The 27296-nt window shown below is 40.4% G+C and overlaps 1 protein-coding gene across 1 annotated transcript in view; it reads left to right on the top strand.

The window, feature by feature from the left end:
* The window catches only part of xkr6b (XK related 6b), a 79577-nt gene that overhangs the window by 45018 nt on the left and 7263 nt on the right, over window positions 1–27296 (top strand). Inside the window, exon 2 of the mRNA XM_086263875.1 lies at window positions 26568–26764. Coding sequence (XP_086120001.1) covers window positions 26568–26764 — 197 coding nt within the window. The remainder of the gene's footprint in view (window positions 1–26567; window positions 26765–27296) is intronic.

Raw genomic sequence — 27296 nt, 5'->3', positions numbered from 1 at the left:
TGCTACAGTAAATGGGCTTTGGTGACTTGCTTGAAAAACAATGTGCATTTCAGAGGCTAATGTGCAAAACTTTGAATGAAAAAGTTTTTTTTATGATAGTTTGAATGCAATGCCTTGTTACCAAAAAACTCTAAAGTACAACCTTTATAGCATTTCCTATGTCATTTCAAAACAAAAATTTGAAATGAAATTGATGAAATTAGTTGATGCCACATTTACCTTCTGATGTGGCAAGACAGGGATGCCTAATAAGTTTGGGCCCACAGGCTTGTATCCTTGACAATACAAGCCTGAACAATCTAGCTAATGGGGCTAAAGTGGAACCTTACCCATAACCAGTGAAGGTATGTGTTAGTTGTTATGCTTGTTACTAGAACAATATATATTGGTACCTAAAGAGCAAATTTCAATTGTTGTAGTTGTTACCAGTTGTCTGTGACTATGCTGCATGTGGTCCACAGAGAATGTTAACAATGGCTAACATGAACCTGCTAGGCTAATGTAGTGGTCTGCTGGCTAGTGATACCGTTGTTTAGCAACATTATCTGTTAGCACACTGAATGTGCAGCATTGATCCATGGTATTAAACCTACTATGACTGTCGAAATGTTGAGTGTACTGGTGTTATGATCAAGGGCACTTACTGTAGGAGTTAGTGGTTATCTAGCTAACATTCATCGTGGGCGTGAATGTCATGGGCTTTTAATGATTTTGTTGAACTGCTCGTGCTGCCCGTGATGAGTGTGTGTAAACATCTGACCACATATGTCGTTCTTTGGGCTCAGATTTATAAAAACAACACGATATACTGCACTGCAGCATTTTAAAGATGATAGCCTCAGCTAATGCTGTACAGGCTCGGATCCAGAAACTGTATTTTTGGAAGGTCGATACGTCACCCCTTAACAAGCGGACAGCCCCATGCACACTGCTCTGGCAAGCTGGGAAAACTGTAAAACTTAACAGGCTTACTGTGAGGGATTTAGCCAACAGACAGTTAAGGCTTATGGCTAAAAATACAGTCCAAAGGAGTGAACTTCATAGTAGGCTTTGCCTTGACCACTTTTCATCTGCCGATAAGTTGTACTAAATTATTTAAAGGTATCGCAATATTGCCACAACTAAGCTGAAGAGAATCCTGTTTCAACATCTGATTTTTTTCAAAGGTTTTGTGCTGTTTCTAACAGCAGCCTGTGTGTTTTTGATTTCCCTCTTCGATGTTAAAGCACAAGTAGGATTTTTTGCTTTCACTTCATGTGAGAGTGCTGGACTAATAGCAGCTGCTCAGTCCAGATTAGAGACACCATCGTTCCACAGCCGAGCCCACCCATCTTTGTCCTACTTTCTCTGCCTGTCTTCCTCTTTCCCCCCAGCACACCACCAGCTCCAAAAGTCATGCTCCAACTACAAGACTCGGAATCACATTTAACAGGAACTTTTTCCTTATTAATATCCCTATGCTTTTAGCTTTTGTTTGTGTTTTTCTACCCCTGCTGGTTGACCACCCAACCATTACTTCTTATGCTGTGAAGTGTGTAAATGGAAAATATACACATATATCCAGATTTTAAGTATTTAGACAGCTCCATGATTCCCTTTGATTTAAAGTAACATAAAACATATTAAATAAACGTACCCAGAGTCCTCTGTAATTTGAGGAGATTTGCATTATGATGCCATGAACTCTGTGGGAGACATGCCCTTTTTTTAAAGCACACTGCGTCCAAACTTTGAAGTCTCCGACCCATATAGATAACTAGAGGTTTATTTTCCCTGGTGATGCTCTCTCAGGCTTTCACTGCAAACACTTTTAGCTCTTTAATCAGGTATTCTGCTACAAGATTGAGATCTGCTGGCTCGGGTTATTCCAAAACTTTACCCTGAAAGGCCCATTGGTTGCCCTGATGAATGATGAAACGTCCATTGAGTTTTGATGCATTTGGTGTAATCCAAGCACAGAATGCTTCAGTATACCTTTGCACCCATCCATGTGCTCTTATCAGCAGTGAAATCATCAATAAAGAGCAACATTAGAGTGTGTCACTTCCATTCGCAGCCATATATAGCCAAATCACCATCATTTTCCCCTTGGACTGTTTCTTTGTTTCTCCTTTTTCATTAGTTCACAGAACTTTGTCTCTAAGACACAGCTAGTTGGTATACAGTCATGGTAAAAAAAAAAAAAAGGAAAAAAAAGAGTACACCCTCTTTTAGATCTAAGGTTATATATTTAAATACATCATGTGAACTACAAAACATTGGACAGCAAATAAAATATAAAGTGTAAGAGTTTGTTGTGCTTTTACTGGAGAGTTGCTCCACATGGTTTACAAAGCGTCCTGTTTTCCTTGACATCGAATGCAAAATGTGTCTCTATGTCTGCTCTTCTTTTCCTCCAACCAAAGCAATGACATTTTCTTGCGTTTTAATGCGAAAAAGGGAGCATGGGAGCTAGTTGTAACACCCCAAAAAGAGGCAAATCAAATCCAACCTCACTTTAAAGTGAGATTACTTCTGATTGAATCATTTGTTATCATTAGTTATCATTGGCTCCCTTCTTACCATTCTTGCATCTCTTTTATTCACTGACAAAAGTGTCAATACATTTCCTCATGCATTCATTTTTATTTAGTTATCATCTTCTTTTCATCAGAAGAAAATGTTAGCTATGACATGATGTACTCTGGAGCAGACCATCTCTTGTTGTGTGCTGTATGAAGGAAGACACTGACACTGTCTGGACTGTCTGGCAGATTTTTCCTTGTTATTATCTTCTTCTCCACTTGAATCATCATTTTAAATTTGACATCTTACAATAACTACGTCTCACAGTCTTTCAATATTGATCTAAAGCTGCGGGTTGTATAATTTCAAATTTAATATGTCGCAGCACAGATTCTGGATTCTGTATGTGTGTAGACACAAAGGCCCAAATGCATGATCTAAGAAATGTGTTTTCTTAAACTATACTCCTACACATAGACACCTACAGGCACGTACGTGAACACAACAGTCACTGAGTTGGTGAGTCAAAGCAAATGCATCAACCCTGGGTGGCTATCAATAAATAACAAACATGCACTAAAGTGTGTTAAATTTGTAGCTCCAGCCTCTTTTATGATACAGAGTATGGGTAAAAAACTAAACTGCTTAAGTTAAATTGCTGATCATTCGGCATATCATTTTTGTGTAATCTGGGGGGTTTTCTTTTAAAATGATGACCAGACTAACTGGAGCGGCTCCTCTGACTCAAATTACCCGAGGGTCAGGGTCAGTTGAGCAGCCTCATGTCAGATGGAGGCTTTTTATGAAAAAGTAAAACCACATTTTTCCATTTTGAAGAGTCTACTGTAATTTTAGAAGGACGCAATGTTGGCACACAGGCCCCAGTAATTTGGTTCGGTTAATTACAGCAGCTACATTACCCTGATAGTACAAGCGTGTAGGTGATATACTGTGTTCAGATGCAGATGCATGAAGATGTAGTTGGTCCCATGCCAAATGAGTCATTTTAGACTTGAAAAACAAGTTAGTAAAACCAGCCAGGGATTCTCAAAGCAGCATCCTTGTTGGCCATGTGGACAGATCCAAAGAAATGTTGATTAATGAGGTAACATTTTAGTATGTCCTGTAAGACATTTTAGGAAACAACTAGTGGGGAATTTGGAAAGTGCATCTTCCAGCAAGACCAAAACCATATTATGCAATAAAAAACCAAAACACAACAAAACAACACAACTCTTTCCATGAAGTGTCAGTCCTAACAGCACTAATCGCTTACCTATAGTTCAGCTTTTGAAAAGTAGGGTGAAAAAAACAAAGGTGGAAAGAAAGCAAATAATAGGTAGGTGGAGTGAGAGCTTTCTTCCCTTTTCCCCCTGGGCTAAGTAAGAACAGATTGTTCAGCCTAAGGCTGCACATGCTCAGGGGTTTTGTGAATGAAATGGATGCCTTGGCATGATGCCTGTACATTACACAGGCAGGTTTTCATCCTGCCTGCCTTCTTGTCATCCCTCTTCCACAGTCTTCTCTTCCTCCTATTCATCAGCAGATTTCCCAGACTGCAACATGTTGGAATCCAGTTACCACCACTTAGCAACTCCCAAGAGTCATCAGCTCTACCCAATGTTCCCCCACACTCTCTCTCGGTTCTTCATCATATTTCTGTTCATAACTAAGTTTAAAATATTGTTAAAATATATACTGTTTCAATATCTATACCGCTTATGTGTACAGTGAGTGAAAACACCCTGGAATTAAATGTTTATTGTGCAGTTATAAAAGGAAAACAAAAGCAACTACGGCTGTAATATTATAAGGAGCCTATAAAATGGCATAAAATTCAATAAATATTGAGCTTTTATGTATCATCTAAGAAATCATCATCCTGACGTTTTGTCACGTCCTGCAGCGTTCCTGAGGAAGGCGAAAGGTGACCTTCCGCATTGTTATGGTACGTGGCGGGTTATGGAAAAGTAATTGCCCTCTTCCTGATTCCTTTGTTTTTTTGCATATTTGCTACATGAGGGTTTGCTGACTTGTTTCAGATGAGCAAGCAAATTTTAATAATAAACTAAGGTAACATGAAAAAAATAATTTCTTCCCCCTCACCCTTTTTAAATCATGAATTACCTGTGATTAACCAAATTTTAATTTCACTAGCTACACCCAGGCCTGATTACTGTCAGACATGTTGAGTCAAGTGTCTAGTGTTGAATCACTAGAACCTGTATGACAAAGTGAAGTAGGCTGAAAGATCTCAAAAAGCAACACATCATGTCACGATTGAAAGAAACAACTGAGAAACAAATTAATTGACATCTATCATTGTGGAAAGGCTTTGGGACTTCAACAGAGCATAAATGGAGAAAACTTAAAACAGTGGAGAACTAGTAGCAGGACCTACCAAATTACTCCAAGAGTGCATCAAAGACTCATCTAGTAAGAGCCACAAAGCATCTTGATGATTCCCAAAACATTCTGTCCACTGGCAAGATAAAAACTGTCCTGTTACAGCAACACTGAAACATGGTGGTGGTAGCCAAGTGGTCTATGGCTGCTGCTTTGCTGCTTCAGGACCTGGATGACCATAGTAAGTGATGGAACCATGAACTCTGCTCTTTAACAGAAAATCCTGAAGGAGAAAGTCCAGCCATCAATTTGTGCCCCGAAACTCAAGTGCACTTCAGTTATGTAGCAAGACAATGATCCAAAACAAATCCAGACTATAAAGCACCAACAACCGGTATGACGAACGCGGCCGTGACTCTGGCAGACGGGCTGAACACTTTCTATGCTCACTTCGAGGCTGAAGCTAAGGACTCCAACAATGCTAGTGCCAGCGGCGCTAACGGCTGCAGACAGGAAGATACTGCCAGCACCGGAAACGTGCTCGTCATCTCCGAGCATGAAGTAAGGAGAGCCTTCAAAAGAGTGAACACCAGGAAAGCAGCAGGACCAGACGGCATCCCAGGTCGTATCCTAAGAGACTGCGCATACCAGCTAGCTCCTGTGTTCACTGAGATATTCAACATCTCTTTATCTCAGTCGGTGATCCCCACATGCTTCAAAGAGTCCATCATTGTTCCTGTCCCGAAGAAACCCCACCCTGCTTCTCTCAATGACTATCGCCCTGTAGCCCTCACCTCAGTAGTGATGAAGTGCTTTGAACGCCTGGTCAGAGACTTCATCATTTCTTCACTACCAGACACACTGGACCCACTACAGTTTGCTTACCGTCCAAATCGTTCCACAGACGATGCCATCTCTCATCTCCTCCACACATCACTCACTTACTTGGACACTAGAAGGGGGAATTATGTTAAAATGCTCTTCATAGACTACAGCTCTGCATTTAACACCATAATTCCCTCCACACTCACCACCAAGCTGGAGCATCTGGGACTCAGCTCATCTATGTGTCAGTGGATCTCCAACTTCCTAACTGGGAGACCACAGGCAGTAAGGATGGGCGGACATGTCTCAGCCTCCACCACTCTCAGCACTGGAGCCCCCCAGGGGTGTGTTCTGAGCCCCCTGCTGTACTCTTTGTACACATATGACTGTGTGGCCACTACCAGCTCCACCACCATCATCAAGTTTGCTGACGACACCGTCGTGGTGGGCCTGATCTCTGATAACAACGAGACGGCCTACCTGAAGGAGATTAGGAATCTGGAGAACTGGTGCCAGCGGAACAACCTCCTTCTAAACGTCAGTAAGACAAAGGAGCTGATAGTGGACTTCAGCACTAAGCAGGAGAGGAACTACCAGACCCCCGTCATCAACGAGTGCCCAGTGGAGAGAGTGGACACCTTCAAATACCTCGGAGTTCACATCACGCAGGACCTGTCATGGTCCTGTCACATCAACACCGTGGTGAAAAAGGCCCGTCAGCGTCTCTACCACCTCAGACGCTTGAGAGACTTCCAACTGCCCTCCAAGGTGCTCAGGAACTTTTACTCCTGCACCATAGAGAGCATCCTGACGGGAAACATCTTAACCTGGTTCGGGAACAGCACCATGCAGGACAGACGAGCTCTACAGAGGGTTGTGCGGTCAGCTGAGCGCACCATCCGCTCCGAGCTCCCTGACCTGCACTCAATCTACAGCAGGCGGTGCTGGACCAAGGCCAGGAAGATCGTGAAGGACCTCAGCCATCCCAACAACAGACTGTTCTCTCTGCTGAGGTCAGGAAAGCGATTCCGCTCCCTGAAGACCAACACAGAGAGACTGAGGAGGAGCATCTTCCCGCAGGCGATACGGTCTCTCAATCACACCACCACACAATACTGACCCACACATATAGTTCCGACACACACACTGGACATTCTGGACATTGTTTTCACTTCATCACTTAAATCACTTTAAGCATATTTGCACTGCACAAGACATAATGTGGATTGCACAACACTGGACATTATATTCTTCATTTCCAGTTAATACTTGTACAGCTGCTGTTATTGTGTATATATTTATTTATATTTCTTCATACATTCTTATATAGTTCTATATTGTGTATTTTGTTGTACAGTTATTTTATTTTCAACTTTAATTTATATATTTTATCTTAAATTTGAATTTGAATTTGAATTTGAAACAACACTTTCAAGTCTTCAAGTCCACCTGTGTGTGGCTCAAAGGGAACAAAATGAAGGTTTGAGTGGCCTAGTCAAAGTCTGGACTTAAATCTGATTGAGATACTTAAACAGGCCGTTCATACTCAAAATCCCTCCAGTGAGGCCGAATTAAAACAATTCTGCATAGGAGAGTGGGCCAAAAATCCCCCACAGACTCATTGCCAGTTATCGCAAACACTTGATTGCAGTTCTTGTTGCCAAGGGTGGCACAACCAGTTATTAGGTTTAGGGGGCAATCACTTTTTCCCACAGGGCCATGTAGGTTTGGATAGCTGTTGTTTCCTTAAGAAATGACATCATTGTTTTTAAATGCCATTTTTTATTTACTCAGGTTGTATTTGTTAAATATTAAATTTTGTTTGATGATCTGAAACATGTAAATGTGACAAATATGCAAAAAAGATAAGAAATCAGGAAAGGAGCAAATCCTTTTTTACAGCTGTGCATTAGTTGTTTTATACTGTGAAGTGTTTTATGCAAGAATAAATCTGATAGATAGTCTTTTACTTAAACCATATGTCCAATTTTAATGAATCAGAAAAAAACTGACAATAATGTAATTTTTTTAAGCTAAAAAGTAGCTCCATCTTAGATGTACCAATCACATTCTGGCAATTAATTACTGCTTCTTCTTGTTATTCGTTTTCTTGGACATACACACACACACACACACACACACAACCTCATCCAAACAACCGCAGACCCTCTCCTCTTTCATCCAAGCTCTATCTGTCCACTCACTGAACTTAAAGTGCTCTGCAGCGGTAATGGCCAACCTGTGTTTCACATGACATGGAACAAGCTTTAATGGAGGGAAACATGGTTCCATTGAGGTTTATCAGTTTTTTTCAGGTAAGAGAAGCAATCTGTATGATTGGAGTGTGGACATAAAAACTTCCCTGATAAGTGTTGTGGCACACACTGTGATGTAACATAATAGCTGAACAATATGTCCCGCTTCCTTTTGAGCTTCTCAAGAGAGATGTGGGGGAGCAGGATACATGTGCAATATAAGCCCAGATTCAGTTTTTAGCAGCTGACCTGTGAGACATGTAAACAACCAAACATTATTTACCCTTAGATCCAGACCACTGGTCCTGTAACCAAGGTCAGCTATTTGATAGAGGAAAAGGAAATAATCCGATGCACAGCCAGCTGTGGGCAGCAAACATGACATGATTAGAGCTACTAATTACACCGGATGTATTAATCATACATGTGTACTGGAAATAGATTTCATATCTAGTCAGTGTCATTTGTGATGTTAGAGAGAGTATATGTGTGGGTGGCGTTGACAAAACCAAGCAAACGTAGATTTTTTACACGCACTATATATACTACACACACACACACACACATATATATATACAGTATGTATGTACACAGGTTATGTTCATTTATATATAGTAGCACATTTAAGCACAGCAAACATTAACCATAGGGCTGCACAACAATCAATAAAACAATTGTAAAGATGAAATTACAAAACAATAAGAGAACATAATTAAAAGCATGATTATAAATAATCAAAAACAGCAGCCTGCACTGCTCAAAGGGTGACACAGTTGAAAATTTTAATGAAAATGAAGAGGCTACAGAGAAGAGTTATGATTTGAAAACTGTTAGTGAAACAGACTGTCTGATCTGCAGAGGGAGACTGTTCCAGAGTTTTTGAACTGCTGTACAAACCAGCAGCTGGTGTTAGGAATGACAAACTGCTCCTGCTCAGCTGACCTAAGCATTCAACAAGGAATATAAAACTGTAGGATCTCTGAGAAATACTTTATTATAGTATTTATAGGTGAACAAAATGATTTTAAAATGAATTCTAAACCGCGCAGGTGGCCAGTGTTCATGTTGTCATTTAGCAGTCAGGAGTCTAACAGCAGCAGATTTTGCTAACTGAAATCACGATAACAGTGCCTTTCCCAATCTGGCATACAAAGAATTACAGTGATGAAAGCATGGATCACCTTCTCAGGGTCATTAAAAGAAAGAAACTATTTAACTTTAGCTAAAAGTTTTAATTGAATTATCTAGCTTTGACAACAAATTTCATCTCCAAATCTAATTTCATAGCAGAATGAAAAAATATAACAAACGTTTTTCCCGGATGTTACACTATGAACCCAGAGAACCGAGATATGAACTAATACTTCGGAAATAAGCTTCCTGACAGTGCGCAGTTTGATTCCTATTACGGGAATGTATACTGAAAAGAGGATAGGGCCCAAAATATACCCCTGTGGTATGCCACAGGTCATAGTCTGACAAAAGCATGGCTTTGAATGAATGCTGATAAACAGAATAATTAAAACAGCAAAAAAAAAAAAAAATTAATCCCAGTTTAAGCGAAGTATTGACAAATAGCAGAGCTTACAGTTATGTTTATATATTTGGACACTGACACAAGTTTTGGGTTTGTTTCACCTGTTTACTGAAACATATTGCAATTACTGGAAATAACTGACATAATGTGTAGACTCTCAACTTTCATTTAAGGGTATTCACATTCAAATTGGATGAAAGATTTAGGAGTTTCAGCTCCTTAACCTGTGCCACCCTCTTCTTAAAGGGACCAAAATTAGTTGGACAATTGACTTCTGCAGGTGAAACAAGCCATCCTTAATCTGTTAAAAACCCATCTAAGAAATTGCTACATTATTAGGAGTGGCAAAATCTAAATCCTCAGAAACAAAGAAAGCTCTGGTGCACTCAGCTTTGGACAGAAAGGCCCCAATCAAACAGCAACTGAAAGCTGCTGCACTAAAGATCTGGAAGAGCATTAAAAAGGAGGAAACCCAGCATCTGGTGATGTCCATGAGTCTAAGACTTCAGGCTGTCATTGCCTGCAAAGGTTTTTCAATCAAGTATTAGAAATGAATGTTTTCTTTTTTTCAGTTATTAAGTTTGTCCAATTACGTTTGGGCCCCTGAAATGAAGGGATTGTGTTAAAAGTGCTCAGTTCCTCACGTTTTTACACAATGTTTTTGTTCAACCCACTGAATTAAAACTGAAAGTCTGCACGTCAACTGCGTCTCAATTGTTCATTTAAAATTCCTTGTGGTAATGTGCAGAACCAACATTAGAAAAAGGTCTTCTCTGTCCAAATAATTATGGATCCAACTGTAAATACTTCAACAATCTTTCAAGGTTGCGACCAAAAAATCTGCAAAAACTCATTGACCTTCACTTACACAGATGCCATGTTACCGGTGTAATTTGAATAATGATCTTTTTCAAGGTGGTGTTTATAGGTTTATTAAACATCCGTTGTAAAATGAAACCTCGAATAAAAGGTCGAGCAGTGTACAGAATACTCGGCTCCAACTCAAACACACCTTGATAGTCAACCAGCTCACAGCTGTGTTGCATGTTTTATTCTACAAATGTCCAAACATTTTACTTGTCAGAATTTGTTTTTTATATCCCGGTGAAGTTAAACCACTGTTATCAAGCTACTGTACCCAATTAAAAAAAACACACATAGATCATTCTTGTCATATCATCAACGCATCGGCGAAGCTTCACTATTTGTGCACGATTTTCATCACAGTGTGTGTGTCTTATCGCACATCTCAGCCCTTTTTAGCTCTGAGGCAGAGACAAGCAGATACAGCTGCAATCACAGACACTGCTTTTATTGACTGCAAGGGATGTTTGCGTCTCCTCAAACGGCCAATCAGTAACTCCAGTGCACTGATGAAAAGAACCTTAGATGGGGATGAGGCCTCGCTCTAGCGTCTGGAGGTGGCTTTGTCCTGTCAGCATCCACTCTCCCCTGCATAGATTCATTGAGGAAAGGATGGGTTCTCAGGATACCACTATCGATTTTGGCCCATCCCCCCCACCACACACACACATCTTTTTCCTCCTATCATCCATCTACATCCCCCAATAGCCCAGAAATGCAAAGGCACCCAGGAGTTCCCAATCTCAGCTGTACATGCGTGTTATGACTGCCTCCCTGTGTGTGTTTGTGTGCAAGCGTTTTTAAGAGCTGGAAAAGCTGACACCATGAATCTAGTCCACTGTCTCAGAGGATTTATATCATATTGTGTTAGAAACATTTTGGGTGATGGGAGGAAGCTGTTTATGAGGGGAGAAAATGCTGCAAAAGGCAGGAGAGATTTTTTTTTCCCCACTGCAGCTCTGTGGGAACTGTGATGACTTTTAATTTTTTCCTCATTGTCAGTAGCTATTTGCATCGCAGTCTGCTGTGCCCAACTGCAATAGTACCTACTGGTAACCTGAAAGCGCTCCAGTATGACTAAAACACCTTTTTTGTTTTGATGACAATGTAATATGCTTTCTCTTTCACTTTCTCTCTCTCTGTCTGTCTGTCTTTTTCCCTGCACCTGCAAGGCAGATATTTTGATCTGTCACAACAAGTTATACTCAATGGGCCTGTCACAGAGTAGCAGTTGAGGCTAACACATATGCTTTGTGTCACCAGATCCCCTCAGGTTAGCAATGGGGCTCAGGGCTTTCCCATAGTGGCGCTGTGTGATGGTGTGAAGCCTGGTGTAAAAATCTGATCGCGTGTGAACGTGTGTTACTGTGTCTGTGTGTGTACGTTTGGGCTTTTTATTGCTTGAAAGTAAGGATGGTAGCTGTGCAAGTATTTAGGTGGCTTTTTAAGGGTTTAATTACATGTTTCAGGGAAGGATATGCGGATCTGTGCCGAAGTTGAAGTTGAATTTGTCTGAATATGAACGCGTTTTTTTGTGCATTTGTCTGCGAAACAGACAATGTCTACATTTTGTTGCGTTATGATAAACATTATACCTGTATGGCTGTGTGTCCCTGTGTGCCTCAGCAGTGTGAGAGCAGTTTCATTTGTGATGAATGAGGTGACATAGTGCATGTCAATAATGAGTTGCTCTTTCCTCACACATTTACACCTTTCTCCTTGAGAAAGCATTCCTATCTCTCAAATTAACACGTTATATGACTAATATTGCTTTTCATCCCGCGCGACTTTGAAAAAAAGGCAGGTTTGAGACTGCTGTGAGCGGGAGCTTTCTGCATTTTCTCTGGGTTATTTCCACATAAATGGAAGATTAATATATAAATGGATGACTTGATTATAGTTAAGCATTCATATGAGCTGGTATGTGTGTGCCTGTGTGCGTGTGTGTGTGTTTGTGAGTGGGAGCATGTGCGCGGTTCTATGGAGCTGCCTGCTGTATTTGCATGTCTGGAGTGAACATCTATCATCATCATCATCAAGGCGCTGCAAAACAGTGAGGCAGGCAGCCGCCCGCCGCCGCTCTCGGGAGAGAGACTCGAGACACTTTAAACCTTTACTGCTGCGATATCAAACGTTTCCTAAATTCCTTCGCCTGGGGGAAAACACACTCTACGCACACACATGCACAGATGCTGTTTTACATCATTTTTTTCCCTTCTCCTGTTGTTGTATTTTCCACAATCACTCGATTTATCACAAACAAGCCGTATCACAGAAAGAAGAAAACAGCCCTCACCTAAAAACCCCCCAAACCTTATTTAGCACTAAATAATACATTTTGCCATTTAAACATGATACAGAATCACCCAAGTCGCTCCATTAGAAGCCCCTCTTCCTTCATCCACAGCATATTTTTTGAAATGCTGATGGCCAGAGTGGATCAATCCATTTTTGGGAGCCAAAGGGAATTACAGAGCGGTACTACAGAAGAGAGAGGGGAGGGGGGACAGTGAAATGGTACAGCCTGATAGATAGAGGAGCGAGAGACAGCGTGTGTGAGCGGAATAGTAAAAAGAGCCCCCGAGATGAGGGGGGGGGGGGGGGGGGTGCATGGTGGGAGGGAGTGCAAAGGAGGGAGGAGTATGACGGGGTGGAGGCACAGAGCCAGAAAATTGCATTGCGTGCTCAGTGATTAGTTTACCTCCTGGGTCTCATTCTCTCTCACTCCTCTCCTCTCACTGTCCTCTCACTCCCCAGGTTCTTTTCTACCTCATGTAGCTTTTCCTTGTGTCTTTGTCTTGCCACTTTGGCTGCTGCTCGCCTTCTTGCACTTCCTCTGTCACTACATCACACTGTCACTTCTCTCTATCCTCTCCCTTCCTCTTGGCCGCTCTCTTTCCATTCGCTCGGTGTTATCTCCACGGCCTCAGCCCCCGTGTCCACCCCTCTTTTCCTCTTTGCATGCTGACTTGACTCTCGCCTTCATTCTTGCATTATCTTTGGGGCTCGAAAAATGCAAAATGCCACCTAAACTGCAAGCAAGCCCATAATAATAAAAAAAAAAAAATTAAATAATTTTTTTTTAAAAACTGCTGTGAAGTCTATTTCTTGAGTATGGGATAGTACTGGTAGATTTACATGGGGAACTCTCAATCAGTCAGTAAGTCAAGGAAGCATTTAAACACCATAAGCCAGCCCTGCTAATTATAGTCTTAAGAGCAATACACGTGAACTTCAAGTGTCAGAGGCACAGATGCTGAATGAAAGCCAGCCTCCACATGGGCCTTTTTTGGGTCCCTGAAAAGCAAGTGGGACAGGCCTTTCTTCTTAATCCGTACATAATCTCGCTTGTCCTCTAGTTGTAGATCAGCCACAAGAACAGTGCAGGAGGGGCGAGGAGACTGAAATACAGACCGCGGGAAAGGGAGAGTAAAGCGGGATTTCGCTTTAAGCTGTCAGGGTGCTTCCCACTAAAAAGGCAGTTTGAGGTAGGAAAATGATACAGAGTAACAAACTACTGTACTCAAAGAACTCCCTGTCCTACTATTTAAGCTCCTAACATCAAAATTGTCATCAGTTGATGTGGATCTCATATAGCAACACGTGTGAGTGTGTGTGCGCCTTATTTTAAAATTCAACAGGACCTTTGACATGAAGAGCTGTGATATCAGCTGCAATTTGTAATGAGTTTGAGGTCTTTCTGAAATATCCCTGCAGCTCACGCTTTCATCTTTAAGAGGTCAAAAACAAATGAAAAAGCAACTATGGATGAGCTAAATGGTTTTGCTAGGGGTAAAAATGCAAAATTTTGTATTTGTTGCTATTTTAAGGCAGTACTAGAAAAAAAATCCCAATGATTCACTAATTAATAGTGAGCATTCATGTCTATTTCTTTATTTATCTTTTAACAGCATGTGTGGCAGCTTTTGGACCGATTATCACCATGTTTCTGAGGAATTATGGATAAATTATAGAACTTCTAGATTTGGCACTTCACGCTGCTTCAAGGATGCACATTTGTTGTACGCTTTTAGTCTTTTTCTAATCTGCATTGGATCATTTTTAAAGCTGAAATATGTAGTTTTGATTGAATTAACTAATTGATTTAATTAAGCCTTCCTTTCATTTGATCAACCATCTGAATGCTGAAGAGCCCCGGTGCTGTTGATGGATGCTGAAGCAATCAGTAGCTGAATCTGCACATCCTTATCCTTGTCATGCTTTCGTCCATTACTGACCTCAAATTATCACTCTGAATCTCTGGCTGGCATCCATCCTGAAGGCAAGGTGACCAAATCTCTTTCTCTTCTCTTACCTTTCCTCCTCTTATCTCTCCTATTGCTCCTTTTTCGCCTCCTCGTCTGCCAAACATGGTCACCTTATAACCCTTTGTCTTGTTTCTTATTTTACCCCCTTCTCTCTGCTTTCCTTTAATCTAAGTGGCTGCACCATGTCACATGATCACAGCTTATTGGGTTGGGGTACCTGAGGACTGTTGCTAATGGTGACAAATGACTGGCTGCACAGAAAGGAAAAGAGAATGTGTATAGCAGAGGGGAACGCTAATATACATGATTAAAGTCAGCGCAAAGTTGGTTTTGTTCCAAGGGTTTAACGTTGTAAGAAAGATTTTTCTTCACATTTTAGTGTTTGTTTAGAAGATTTGCAGCCAGTTCTTAAAGCTAGAATAAACCAAGCATCCCCTGGTTTCATATTTCAGATGGTGTCTAACTTTTAGCACAGAAAGTAATGTAGACATCTAAGACAGTATGGGAAAGATAGAAGGGGGAGGGCTGGTGAAACATTCATATCTTATCATGTGGCATATGATGAATTTATTCGTACACCCGCGATACTGTCACCATGTAACAACTGTACTTCTGTGTTTCTAATAGAAGTCTGTGCTGGGTTACATCTGAGCAATGCTAACTACCTCTATTTCTGTTGTGGAGGATGCCTAAGAGACAACAGAAAGAAGATTTTTCACCTTGTAAACTATATCTGGTAAATCACTCTACTACTAAAGGATCCAATGTGGTTTTATAGTGGTCACCTACAAACAGCTGTACGGACCAACATTTCAATCCAGTGTCACGTCAAAATGTGTAATAGACATGCCAGTCCACCTTGTCTGTTTCATGCTTTGCCTCTCCAAAGCATGAAATGGACATTCATGCAGACGTTGCATTATCAGAAGGGGGAGCTATTATATTAAGCCAAGAAGTTCTTAATTGGTTGAACATTTACATGTTTTTGCTTTTTATTGTCACCAGGGGGCAGTGTCACAAACAGGTGGTTTGTGGGACATTCTTGTGGTGTTGTTGATCCATCGGCAAAGCCAGGGAGAATGGCGAACTTATGGACCCTGTGCACGAGAAAATGCTAACTTCCTGGTTTGAGACCGGATGTGGGGTTGTACATTTCCGGTAGCTTTACTTTGCGGTCAATCACTACTGCGAAGATATACTCCAAAATCATGTCCAAAACTCGAAAACGGAAAGATCGCGTTAAGTTACAAAGAGGAGAAGGTGGGAACACTCGCCAATGTTGTGTCATAAAAAATCTAATGATCAGTTTTGACGTTTAAAGAGTTTAGATCGATCAGTTGTTTACATCACTCAACACAAGCAGAACTGCATTACTGCATGCAGAAGACACATCGTCCACATTCAGAAGCACATCTCTGTATAGTGACAGTTATTATGATTTAAACAAGCAAATGTTCAGCATTCAAACTACAGGTGAAGAATAGTCAAACCAGATGTTTCCCCGTTATGTCGATATCAGCTAGTCAAGTACACACCTACACAGCATGTTAACAAACCGTGAAAAAAGCCACACAAAAAATGAACGATTGCTGGTTTCTGTACATTAGTATTTATGAAGCGTATGTTGTGACTTACCTTCAAAATTACAGCGGTCCCTCGCTATAACGCGGTTCACCTTTCACCTCGCTGTTTCGTGGATTTTTTAGTGCAAGTTTGCATGCTTTTTTTTTTTTTTACATCACATTGTGTCCTGCGTCCTGATTGCTGCAGACGATCTCTTCCGTGACGTCTCTCCTGTACACTATACAGTACAGAATTGCTGCATCGATCGCTAGCAGTGTGACTCTGAAATGCAGTGCTGTATGTCCACGATGTCCACGAAACGTTTTGCACCGTCAAAAAATAAAATTGGCTACTTGATTTCACCTATCGCTGGTTATTTTTAGAACATAACACCCGCAATAAACGAGGGACCGCTGTTTACAGATACTGAGAAATATAACATTTGAATCCCTTTTCTCTTTTGCTCTGAGGCACGGGGGAAAATATCGACAAGTCGATGAACATCATTTACAGATATATTGGGTAAATGCCCGAGACATCTATAGAAATGTGAATTGCCGCTTGATTCATTCATTTGCTTAACTTGTTTTGGACCGTAAACAGGGCGCGAATAGGACACCGGAAAAGCTCCCCACATGAGTTTCCGCACCGGAAGTAGCATATGCTAACGTGCACATAGTCTATAACGTGGAAAGAGCTGAAATGAGACTGAGTAGGTTTATCTTCCATTGTTAGAAACAAATAAAAACATTCAGTGCAGCAACCATCTGTACCTTTAGGCTATATGTTTTTATCTTCGATGTTTTTCCATGCGTCTCCCATTTGTGATGTTCGGTTGACCTCTGCATGGCAAAATCCACGTCAACCTTAGCATTAGCTGCATGCCCCCTCCAAACCTACGCAAAATGGCACAAAGGTACCACCAAAAAATAGCAAAGCTCTGATGGTTAAACGTAACAATTAGTGTTTATGATGTGCAGAATTGCTTGCTCATTAGGTTGATTAAAACATATAAATTATAAAGTTAACGGACTAAACTTGAGCTGCAGTAGATAATATGCTTATCTGACCAATTTTTTATTTATTTATTTTATGTATATCTCTGGTACATCACCTTAGGCTTCCTCAGTTGTCAGATGGCATCATGACAAAATAGAACTTACGTCTTACTAAGAGGACCAGAAGATGCAGATTTTTTTATTTTGGACTCATAACTGGAAAACAAGTAAAGAACCACAATATAATACATTTTCATTAATAGTTTTGAGGGTGCTAAGTTTCAGTTTGGGTTTTTATAGCAATACCAATTTATTACAGAACAAGGGCAGGTTAATGAGCTGGAGTCATTAGCTACATGAATGTTAACAAGCTAACTAGAAACTAGAAACTTACATCCTATGTCTTTAATGTAGTCCTAGAATCTAGGACTAAAACCTAAGCAGAAATACTGACTTTCTGATTTAAAAGACTATCATTAACACAAATGAAAATCTGATTAATTATAATATATAGTAAATATTTAGAAATTATAATGATTAAATAATTTTAATTTATTTTACTTTTTATTCTCTCAGCTGCACACTCATTAGTGTTTAACAGTCTAAAAGTAAAGATTAAATATAAAAACTGTATTCAAATATACACTTTTGTGAATATTCATGTTTGTGTTATCATATGTTTGTGTGCAAATATGATATAAGCTCAACAAGTACAGTGTACATGTCCTGTTTAATGTTTATAGAACAATAATATTGTTGTAAAATAGTTTGGAACTAATAGGAAAAGTATATATATTTATTACTGATGGTTATCAGGGAAAGACAAAGACATAAGTCGCTATTTAAAAACTTCACGCCCAGAGGTCCAAGGGATGATCCAGGAATGGATGGTATGGTATCCATGGATGAATGGTAATGGTATTTTCTTGAGCACTTATTGGTCAGTAGGTGGTGATTTAGTGCTGACCTCTAATCTGGAACTAGGTTTGTAGCATTAGTTACCATGGCGATGCATCTCATTAAAAAGTGAGCTACCTGTGCAGTATAGAAAACCCAGAGTTAACCGTGAGGCTACATGCCATAATTGTAAAACACAAACCTTCTGTAATTTACAACAAGTAACTGTATTGTTAAATATTTTGTTGGCTAATTAATCCAGATACAAAGACAAAGAGCTCAAACTGATTATATTACTGCTGGAACTGGACTTTATGTAGCCGTCACGTAAAGTTTGTTGAGAATTTATTGCCAGGTTTCAATACTTGTAATAATGAATGACAGATATGATGGTGGTGGCCAATTGCTGGATGCTGAACATTTGCTCTCACTGGACTGAAAAAACAGTAAGAATGATTTGTTGTGAGCATCCGCTGTTTTTGTCTTCAGTTTCATGACTAAACTCAGACAACTAAAGCCAGTTTTGATCCAACAAAATGAATTCAAAAATCAAAGAAATTCCTCGTAAATCACAAACGGACCACATGAAACATTGTGTGTGTGTGAGACGTGTTACAATTACAGCGATAACATTTAGTCGAAACGTCAGAGCTGGTTAACCATTAGAAACTCTAAGAACTGACAAGCCGGAGCAGAGTTGACAAAGCGTCTCGCATCTCAGCCTGCCGCTCCCCGTCGCTTTCAGCTTGCATCATGTCAACCTGGTCTCCATTCAAAATTCCAGCACCTCTCAGTGTCAGAATCACCCGAAGACACTGGTCACACATCGGTGTGTGTTTGTATGTAAGTGTATCTGACTCGCTTGTGGGACTCATCTCTACTCAACTCTACCAGCTTTTCATCCAGGGCTATTCTTCACCCTAAGGAGGATAAATACATATCTGATATAGGATCAGTGTATGCTGTAAAGTTGAGCCGCACTGAACCACAAAGTGTTTCTGGAAAGTGCAAAAATCCTATAAGTGCTGGAAATGTTAACATTTAAAAAACAACAACATTTTGACCCCTTTTCTTTTTTCCCTACTGGAAGCTAAAATGTTGACTGGAAGAGATGTTTGCTGTAACAGTTTTCACTGGCATGCTACAAATTGGTAACTGATGAATAACACAACACTGACATCACTGTTAAGCTCCTGCCAGAGTTGTGACACTTCCATTGACTGGAAAGGGCAAAAAGAAAAAGAAAACTGACTGATTCAGAAGACAGCCTCCTTAAATGTCCTTGAGCAACGAGCAGACCCGTACTGACCTAACTGGTAGAGTGAAAGCATAATGTTTTCCTTCAGAAGTCAAGCATTACTTCTGATGCTTGACTAGAAGTAATGCTAATGCTATGTAGCCAATCATACATAGACAGCTATCTGTTTGTTGCCCCTGCTGACATCTCCGTGAGATGTTGTGCAAGACAGAAGCATCCATCCCTGTGCTCACATACGGTATGCGACTGTGGTAAAGAAGAGATTGTGTGTGTGTTACATCACTTTGTGCATTCCCAAAACTATTTTTCTGGAGTTAGTGTTGGTATATGTGTTCATAATGAGGCCCACAATTTTTTTTGCACACACATACATATACAAACACACACACGAGAAAATTCTGTGAAAGTCTGAGTGTGACTTTGAGTCTTCAGTTACAATATTCAGTTTTCTGTATGATAGGAAAGGTTGTCCAGTAAAGTTAGAAAGGCCAGAAGGATGTACAAGCTGAAAGAGATAAACTGAACAAAAAAATAAATTGTTATGTTATAGTACATCGAAAGGAGCCAGCTGAGGTGATTCGGGCATCTGACAAGGATGCCTCCTGGGCGCCTCCTGGGTGAGGTGTTCCGGGCATGTCCCAATGGGAGGAGGCCCCGGGGCAGACCCAGGACACGCTGGAGAGATTATATCTCCCGGCTGGCCTGGGAACACCTTGGTGTTCCCCCGGATAAGCTAGAGGAGGTGGCTGGGGAGAGGCAGATCTGGGCTTCTCTGCTTAGGCTGCTGCCCCCGTGTCCCGGCCCCGGATAAAGCGGAAGAAGATGGATGGATGGATGGATGGATGGATGTTATAGTACTTTTTTATCTAACAGTAAACAACATCACCATCATCCAAAACCAAGTTTTAGTCTAAAGCCCCCTTGTTTTTTGTTTCTTTGTTTGTTTAAGGGCTTTGAATCTATGTGGACCTTTCTTTCTTTGCATGTTCTCTCTCTGCCTGTGTGGGTTCTCTGCAGGTACTTTCAGGTTAATTGGTGATTCTAAGTTGGCTGTAGGTGTGAATGTGAGTGACAGTGGCTGTCTGTCTCTCTGTAGTAGTGGTGTGACAGGCTGGTGACCTGGGTGTACCAGGGTGTACAGTGCCTCTCACCCTATAACAGCTGGGATTGCCTCCAGCACCTTCTGCAAGCCTGAAATGGAAAAAGAGAAAAAAAAATCAGTAAATCTTCCTTTCAAAAAACTGCAATGTCTGGCATCTTTTTCTTTTTGTTGTTGTTGTTTTTTTAAAGACCATTTTTATCTAATAATAATTAGTCAGTACAGTGATTAGGCTTTGTTCATTTTCTGTCAGTCGACTAATTAATAGATTAATTATTAAATAATTGTTGCAAGTGCTATTTGAGAGTTTTACTGAGGTTGTTATAACAGGTCTCAACATACACTGAATTTTCAAGGTTGTGGTAATATTGTGAAAGTATGGACTCGCAATGGGACGTTTTCTACAGTTAAATTCATGAAGGCTGGTGCTGGAAGAAGTAGTACGTGTTATAACCACTTTGCCTAGAACAGAAGAAAACTTAATCCCATCCCAGAAGAAAGTGTATAAGTGTTCTGAAAAGAGATAAAGGCATAAAAAGTAAAGATATTAAGCAAGAGGAATAGAGGTGTAAAACTCTCTGATAAAGGAGGTTTAAGCCTCATTGAGAGTCGATGTGTGGCCCCATGGAGTGACTCAGGGTGTGACTCATTGCAGCTGGCATTGCCTCCACTTTAGACACACACACGCACACGCACACACACACGCACACACACACACACACTTTTTTATATACCCACAGACTTTGCGTATGTTACATGTCCCCTGTGCTTAGTGTTCTGCAAGAATCCCACCTGTTTCAGCTGATGCATGAGCTCTGCTTCATGCTGCTTGTGATTGTCTTATGAATCAGCCTATGACAAGATATGAATACAGCCTGAGCTGCTGAGCCTTCCCACGAGCATGACTGAGAAGACAGATGCTGTTAAACTTGGCAAGGTGCGTGTGTGTTTGTGTGTGATCCTTTTAACCGCACTCTCGAGAGATTAGTGTAAGGGTGGTTGGATGACTCAGTGGTCAATGACTTTGGAGGAGAAGGAGGAAAAACGCAGCCAAGTCTTCCACATGGTGTGGGTTTGTCATTCCACCCATCTCTTACAGCAGCTCATGCTCTGATCTCAAGATGTCATACAAATAATACAGTTCAGTGTCTGGATTTGTCCTTTAGCGCTCCCGTCTTGGTTTGGTTAGTATATTTAAAAGGTAGAAAGACCTCGTGGTTGTGATTGTATACATGGGTGCAACGTGCCATGGTGATGGGAGCTTTTAATGGCTGCCTGCACTCTGACAGCAATAGCAGACAGCTGGTCTTGGAACATGACCCCGGCTTCGCATTGAGCTGTTAGGCCATGCGTACGCTGCCTAACGAGCCATGAGTGATCGCTATGATCTCACCACAAATAATTCATGAGGAGCCCTGTAGAGGAGCTATGGACCTAAAAGGGAAAGGAGGGGAGAGGAAAACGCATCAGGGACTCGAGGAGTACCCCAGCGTAAGTGGAGAGAGGGTCAGGAAGGGAAGGGGACGAGGAGAGAGGGGCAGAGATAGATCCGTCTGACAAATGTGCCTGGAAAAAGAAAGGAAATCCCCCCCTATTACCTACCGTGCTGACAAGTATGTGTGCGCAATCATGTATCCATCTTTGTGTGTATGCGCACGCTTTTTTCTCAGAAGACGTTTGTGTGTTACTACATCTGAAAAGGCACAGTGGGAGTGTTAACAGTATGCATCACAATCGCAGGATGTGTGTGAGATTGTAGGAAGGGAACGTGCTATGTGTTTGTGTGTGTGTGTGTGTGTGTGTTGGATACATGATGAAGTGAGCTTGGATTTTTCTGACAGCCCTGAAACCCAAAGTGTTTAACTCTACAAGTTTTTTTGCTGAATCCGAGGCAGTATGAGTTTATTCTGAGAAACGAAAACAGCAGACGAGAGTAAATGACAGATGTGGTTTAGTTTTGTGTCCTTAGACGTGCTGAAGCAGTCTAAAAATAAATTAAGGGCTAAAATATTGTCATTTAGTTTCTTTTTAGTTCCTGTCCCATTATTGTAGTTTTTCTTCCATTTCTTTGTTTCCTACACATCCTGTCTGTGGCTTTTTATAGGTCCAATCTTTAATTTTTATTGTCACTTAGTTTAGTTAGATAATCACTTTCTTTTAACATTTTTGCTTCCAATTTTGCTTTGTTTTCTCACCCCTGTGAGTGTCTGCTCTAAGTGATTATTTCTACCTGTACTTTGTCACCTGTCAACTGTTGTCCTTGGGCATTAAAATGTGTCATACTTTTTTTTTTTTTAACCTTTTCATTAAATATTTTCTTTGACATGTTTTGTTTTGTTGACCTAGATTTTCCTCAGTTTTGGTCATTTTTCAAAAACTGAAGCTCAACTAGCATGCGTAATTAAGCTGTTTCTCAGGGACTGGAGTTTTGACCTCCATTTTTAGCCAGGAACTTACCCAAGCTCTCACAGTGCAAGATGTGGGGTACACAGTGGACGGTTGGCAGTCCATTGCAGGGCTAAAACAGAGAGACAGACAAGCACTCAAACATATTGTCCATTTAGAATCGCTAGTTAACATAATATGCATGTCTTTGGACTGTAGGAGGAAGCCAGGTCACCTGGAGAGAACCCACGCAGACAAGTAAACCCAACACAGGGAGGCTCCAGCGGAGTCTTGCTGATAGTGTTAATCACTGCACCACTGTGGTGCCACAATATGTCTCACAGAAAAAAGGAAAACCACAACCTTAATGACTAGTGCCACTAGTATTAAAGTGCCAATGCTAAATTGTGATGGTGACCCTGTTTAGCATCAGCCTGCTAGCATTATTTCATTCATGTTAGCATGCTGGCAGTAGCATTTAGCTAAAACACTGCTGTGGCTAACCACAGCTGCTCATTTCTAGATTTTTTTAAGTGCACAAGCTATGAAGGCCATGAAGATTACTGTTTCTGATGGTGGCACTACAAACTAGTGAGACGTATCTATGGAACACAGGCTAATGGAAACTGGGGGATGGAGACAAAGGGCCTGTGTAGGTCTCTGTGGCATGTCATTAGTGAGGGAGTGGGGTTGACTTGTTCCATCTGACATTTACCAGTCTCACAGAAAATGTCACGGAATGCCAGCCTTTACCTCTGAATATAATGGTGCCTCTTGCAGCCCAGAGCTATTGATGCCAAAAAACTTGCCCATTTTGCCCCTCTGTTGTTCCTCTTATCCACTGTCCTGAGAAAAACCTTCATCCCTGTGCTCCTAATTTCCTTGCCAAGCCAGATCTAGCTCTGCTTTACTCCATTACTCCATGCAATCCCACTGCATGGAAGGGCTTTATATAACAACTTTAAGAACAGAACAGATCTATTACAGTAAGTTCAAAAACTTTATACTGTATGCGTATTTCATGGTTATGTATGTTTTATGCCATTTTTATTCTATTTATCAACCACATTTTCAATTCTGCTAATGACAGTATGAGCTACCTATAGAAACCTACTGTTGAACCATGAACATGTACCTCATTATACAGCTAGTGTCTAAAGTCTGCAGATTAAGATTTTCTGTCCTGCGCTGTCAGTTATGTTTTAGCCAAAGTGAAAATGCATCATTAATATATCATTAAAAGTTTTGTTTATTGGGGTATAAATTACAAAATATGATTAAATATTCCTAATATTTTCATTTTTAAAAGACCAAAAATAGCAGAAAAAGCAGACATTTTTAATGTTTCTCATACATTTCTCATACACTGGTTTTAATATGCATAATATGCATACTGAACTCCTCCTCATCTCCTCTTTGCAGATTAAATAGTGTAGCATTATTAGCTGTCTAATGTCATGTACATATGTCAGATTTATAAAGTGGAATAAGGTAATATAACAAAGTACTGGCCATACAATTGCAGCACAATTTGGGATGGCCTACAGTAAGACAGTGATTATGCTGTGTTAAAACAGCAAGACCTGAAAAAAAATGGAAACTGTGTCATGTAGTGAAAGAGCGAGTCAAGACGTCCACTAAGAAGTCAGGTTTTACTAAAGGAATGTTAAAATATTGCTACATTGCTACATTTGATGGGCCAAAGACCCCTATCCTGAGATATAAAGTTGTGTATCTACACCCTCATTTTGCTACACAGATCCTTATGCTGGAGGATAATCATATTGTCATTTCGGGGAAACAAAGCATATATAGAGGTCATCAATTATAGCTTGAGCACAAGTAATTATGTACCATATGTATATTAAGTGTTCTCACATTTAACTGAAAGTCTTGTCTCTTAATTGGAGTTTTATGGTAAGGAGGAATCTCCTTCAAAACAGTGACCAAAATCAGTCAGACTCTATTTGACAAACGCATTCTTTACAGTGCACTGTTCTCAGCCGCATTTCAAATTAAACAGCAATCTCTTACCCAGTACCCAAATGCAAAAGCTAATTATGCTGAAAACCACTCATAAGCATTTTCTGGTTTTGTTTGTTACGCTGCAGTGAATTTGGGTCTCACTTTTAGGAGCTGCATTTAGATCCTTTGGTTCTCTGTTTGTTTGGGGGAGTGCTACTGTCTAGTCTATTTCTGTCCTTGCTACACTATTGTCCTCGGTTGACTGCCTTCACATCAAGTGCTGGATTTATCTGGCCACTCTGCCAGCTCAGGCAGATAGACCCTGCAGCTACCACCCAATATGCAATAGAGGAAGTGACTGTTAAGATAACTATAAACCACTATAACTGTCAAAGTCATTTATGATAACAGTTTTTTCTAGAAAGAAGAAACAGCCCTGCTTTGATTTTGTTGTTTTACATTTTTTTTGTTCTGTTGGGTGGATTGATATTTCCACAGAGGATTTTTAAGCATGTTGTGAGACGTTCCTGACCACAGTAGGGATGTCAGTGAGCTCATACAAGGCTGAACTTGGAAAACTTTCTGAAATCTCATTATAATTTGAACGTGGCATGGTATGATTGCACCAGAAGTGAGATTCAGTTACCTTCCACATCTCAGCTGCATTACCTAATTCTCCGGCTTCATCAGAGTCACTTCACTATTATGAAACCCCTTCAGTCATGAAAGTAGCCACTGCACCAGCTGACAATATGAGTCATGTGCAGACATAGAATTATTATTATTATTATTGCCTTGCTTACTATCCTGTCCTACTTTCATAACAAGTTCGATCACCGCACCATTGAAGGCCAGAGAGATGATCATGCGTTTTCAATGCGATCATACTAGTGGTGTGTTTTTCTGCTTTAGACAGGGCTCCGTCTATGCTACAAATCATTCTTTTTGTTTGATTATTTGTTTTATCACAATTTTATCACTGAAAATTCACAAGGTTTTGCAAGATCCATTAAATATTTGAACCATTAAAGTCTACTTAATCTGTTAGCAATCTGAAAATCGAATTTTCCACATTAAGAGCTGATTATGTGATTACACAGTTGGATATACAGCATAGTCACCCAAAAATGTATTTAGATGCACCTGTGATTCTATTTTTTGCTGTAATTGTCAAAAAGTGATAATGTTACTTTGTTTATTATTAGATCACAGCGAGCGGTTCTTACCTGCATTATCTTTAAATGTGTTTGTGATATTGGGTCCACCCCATTAACATATTCTCTGTGTAATATAAATATAAACCCAATATGACCTCAATAATAAAAAACAAACTATCATATCTACAAAAACTGAAATTGAAGGAACTTCATAAAGTTGTATTAATGTTGTATTGGATTGTGGTGTATTAGATTTAACAGTTGTGCCTAATAAAATAAGCAATGAATTTCTTAGACTGTTAGGATAGGTTACCATGGTTATTTTCCTTCTTTTTTTCTGTTTTATCAGTTTTAACTCTACAGCGCACTGCTCTGAGAAAGACTAGCAAAAGTTAGCTTGAGGCACAGAACTCATCAATATATTGCTGGTAAAGCATGTAGATATGTTTCCCTTTTTTAGTGCTGCTAAGAATGCCCTCTAGTGTTGACAAAAAAAGTGATTTCATACTTACATTTTTGCCTGTTTTGCATAAATAATGTAAAGTATTTATTATTGTGTAAACCGTAAAAGACTTGAACGCTGGAACTGTCTAATTCTTCACCTCCTCCACCTCTCTCTCTGTCTCTCTCTCTCTCTCTCTGCAGATACATCCGCACGATGTACCTCGGCATTCAAAGCCACCGGCAGAAGGAGAACCAGCGGCGTTTTTACTGGGCTATGATGTACGAGTATGCCGATGTCAACATGTTGCGGCTGCTGGAGACTTTCTTAGAAAGCGCCCCTCAGCTGGTGCTGCAGCTCTGCATCATGATCCAGAGCAACAAGACTGAGTGGCTGCAGTGTAAGGGCTTCTCTAAGGCTGTGCATGAGGAACATTTGATTCTGATATTTTGCTGACAGTTCAAGACATTTTCTTTTTTTGTGTGTAATGCATCAAACACGTACCGAGGTCGTCACATGCCTCCATAATCTCCAAGCGACAGTCCATTTTTTGTGGAGTTCACATATCAGCTTATTTAGTGTTACCAGCAGTCTTCACCACTTGTATCAGGTTTCCAACACTCACCACTCTTGTTACTGAAACCTCTTTTGCAATTCTAGTTTTCTCTTGGAATACAGTTCCCCAAGGAAGGCAATTCAATCATAACCGCTGGGGTGTCTTTAGAAACGCCATCAATACATTTGCAGAGAGGCAGTATGTTTCTGCTCTGCAGATAATACTCTATCATTTTTCATGCAGCAGGTTACTGCTCCGACATATCTGCTGTCTGTACAATTATATGTCTTAAGGAAACTGAATTGGTGCACTAAACGGAGACTGTGTTGACTGGATGACGTGGGATCATCCTGGTAATAATATGCCTTTGAAAAAA

This window comes from Aulonocara sp. 'chitande type north' Nkhata Bay, linkage group LG15, assembly GCF_057382095.1.
Source record: "Aulonocara sp. 'chitande type north' Nkhata Bay isolate Kocher_YH1m ecotype deep benthic linkage group LG15, A_spYH_male_GT1.1, whole genome shotgun sequence".
Lineage (NCBI taxonomy): Eukaryota > Metazoa > Chordata > Actinopteri > Cichliformes > Cichlidae > Aulonocara > Aulonocara sp. 'chitande type north' Nkhata Bay.
This window is presented reverse-complemented; position numbering and strand designations above follow the sequence as displayed.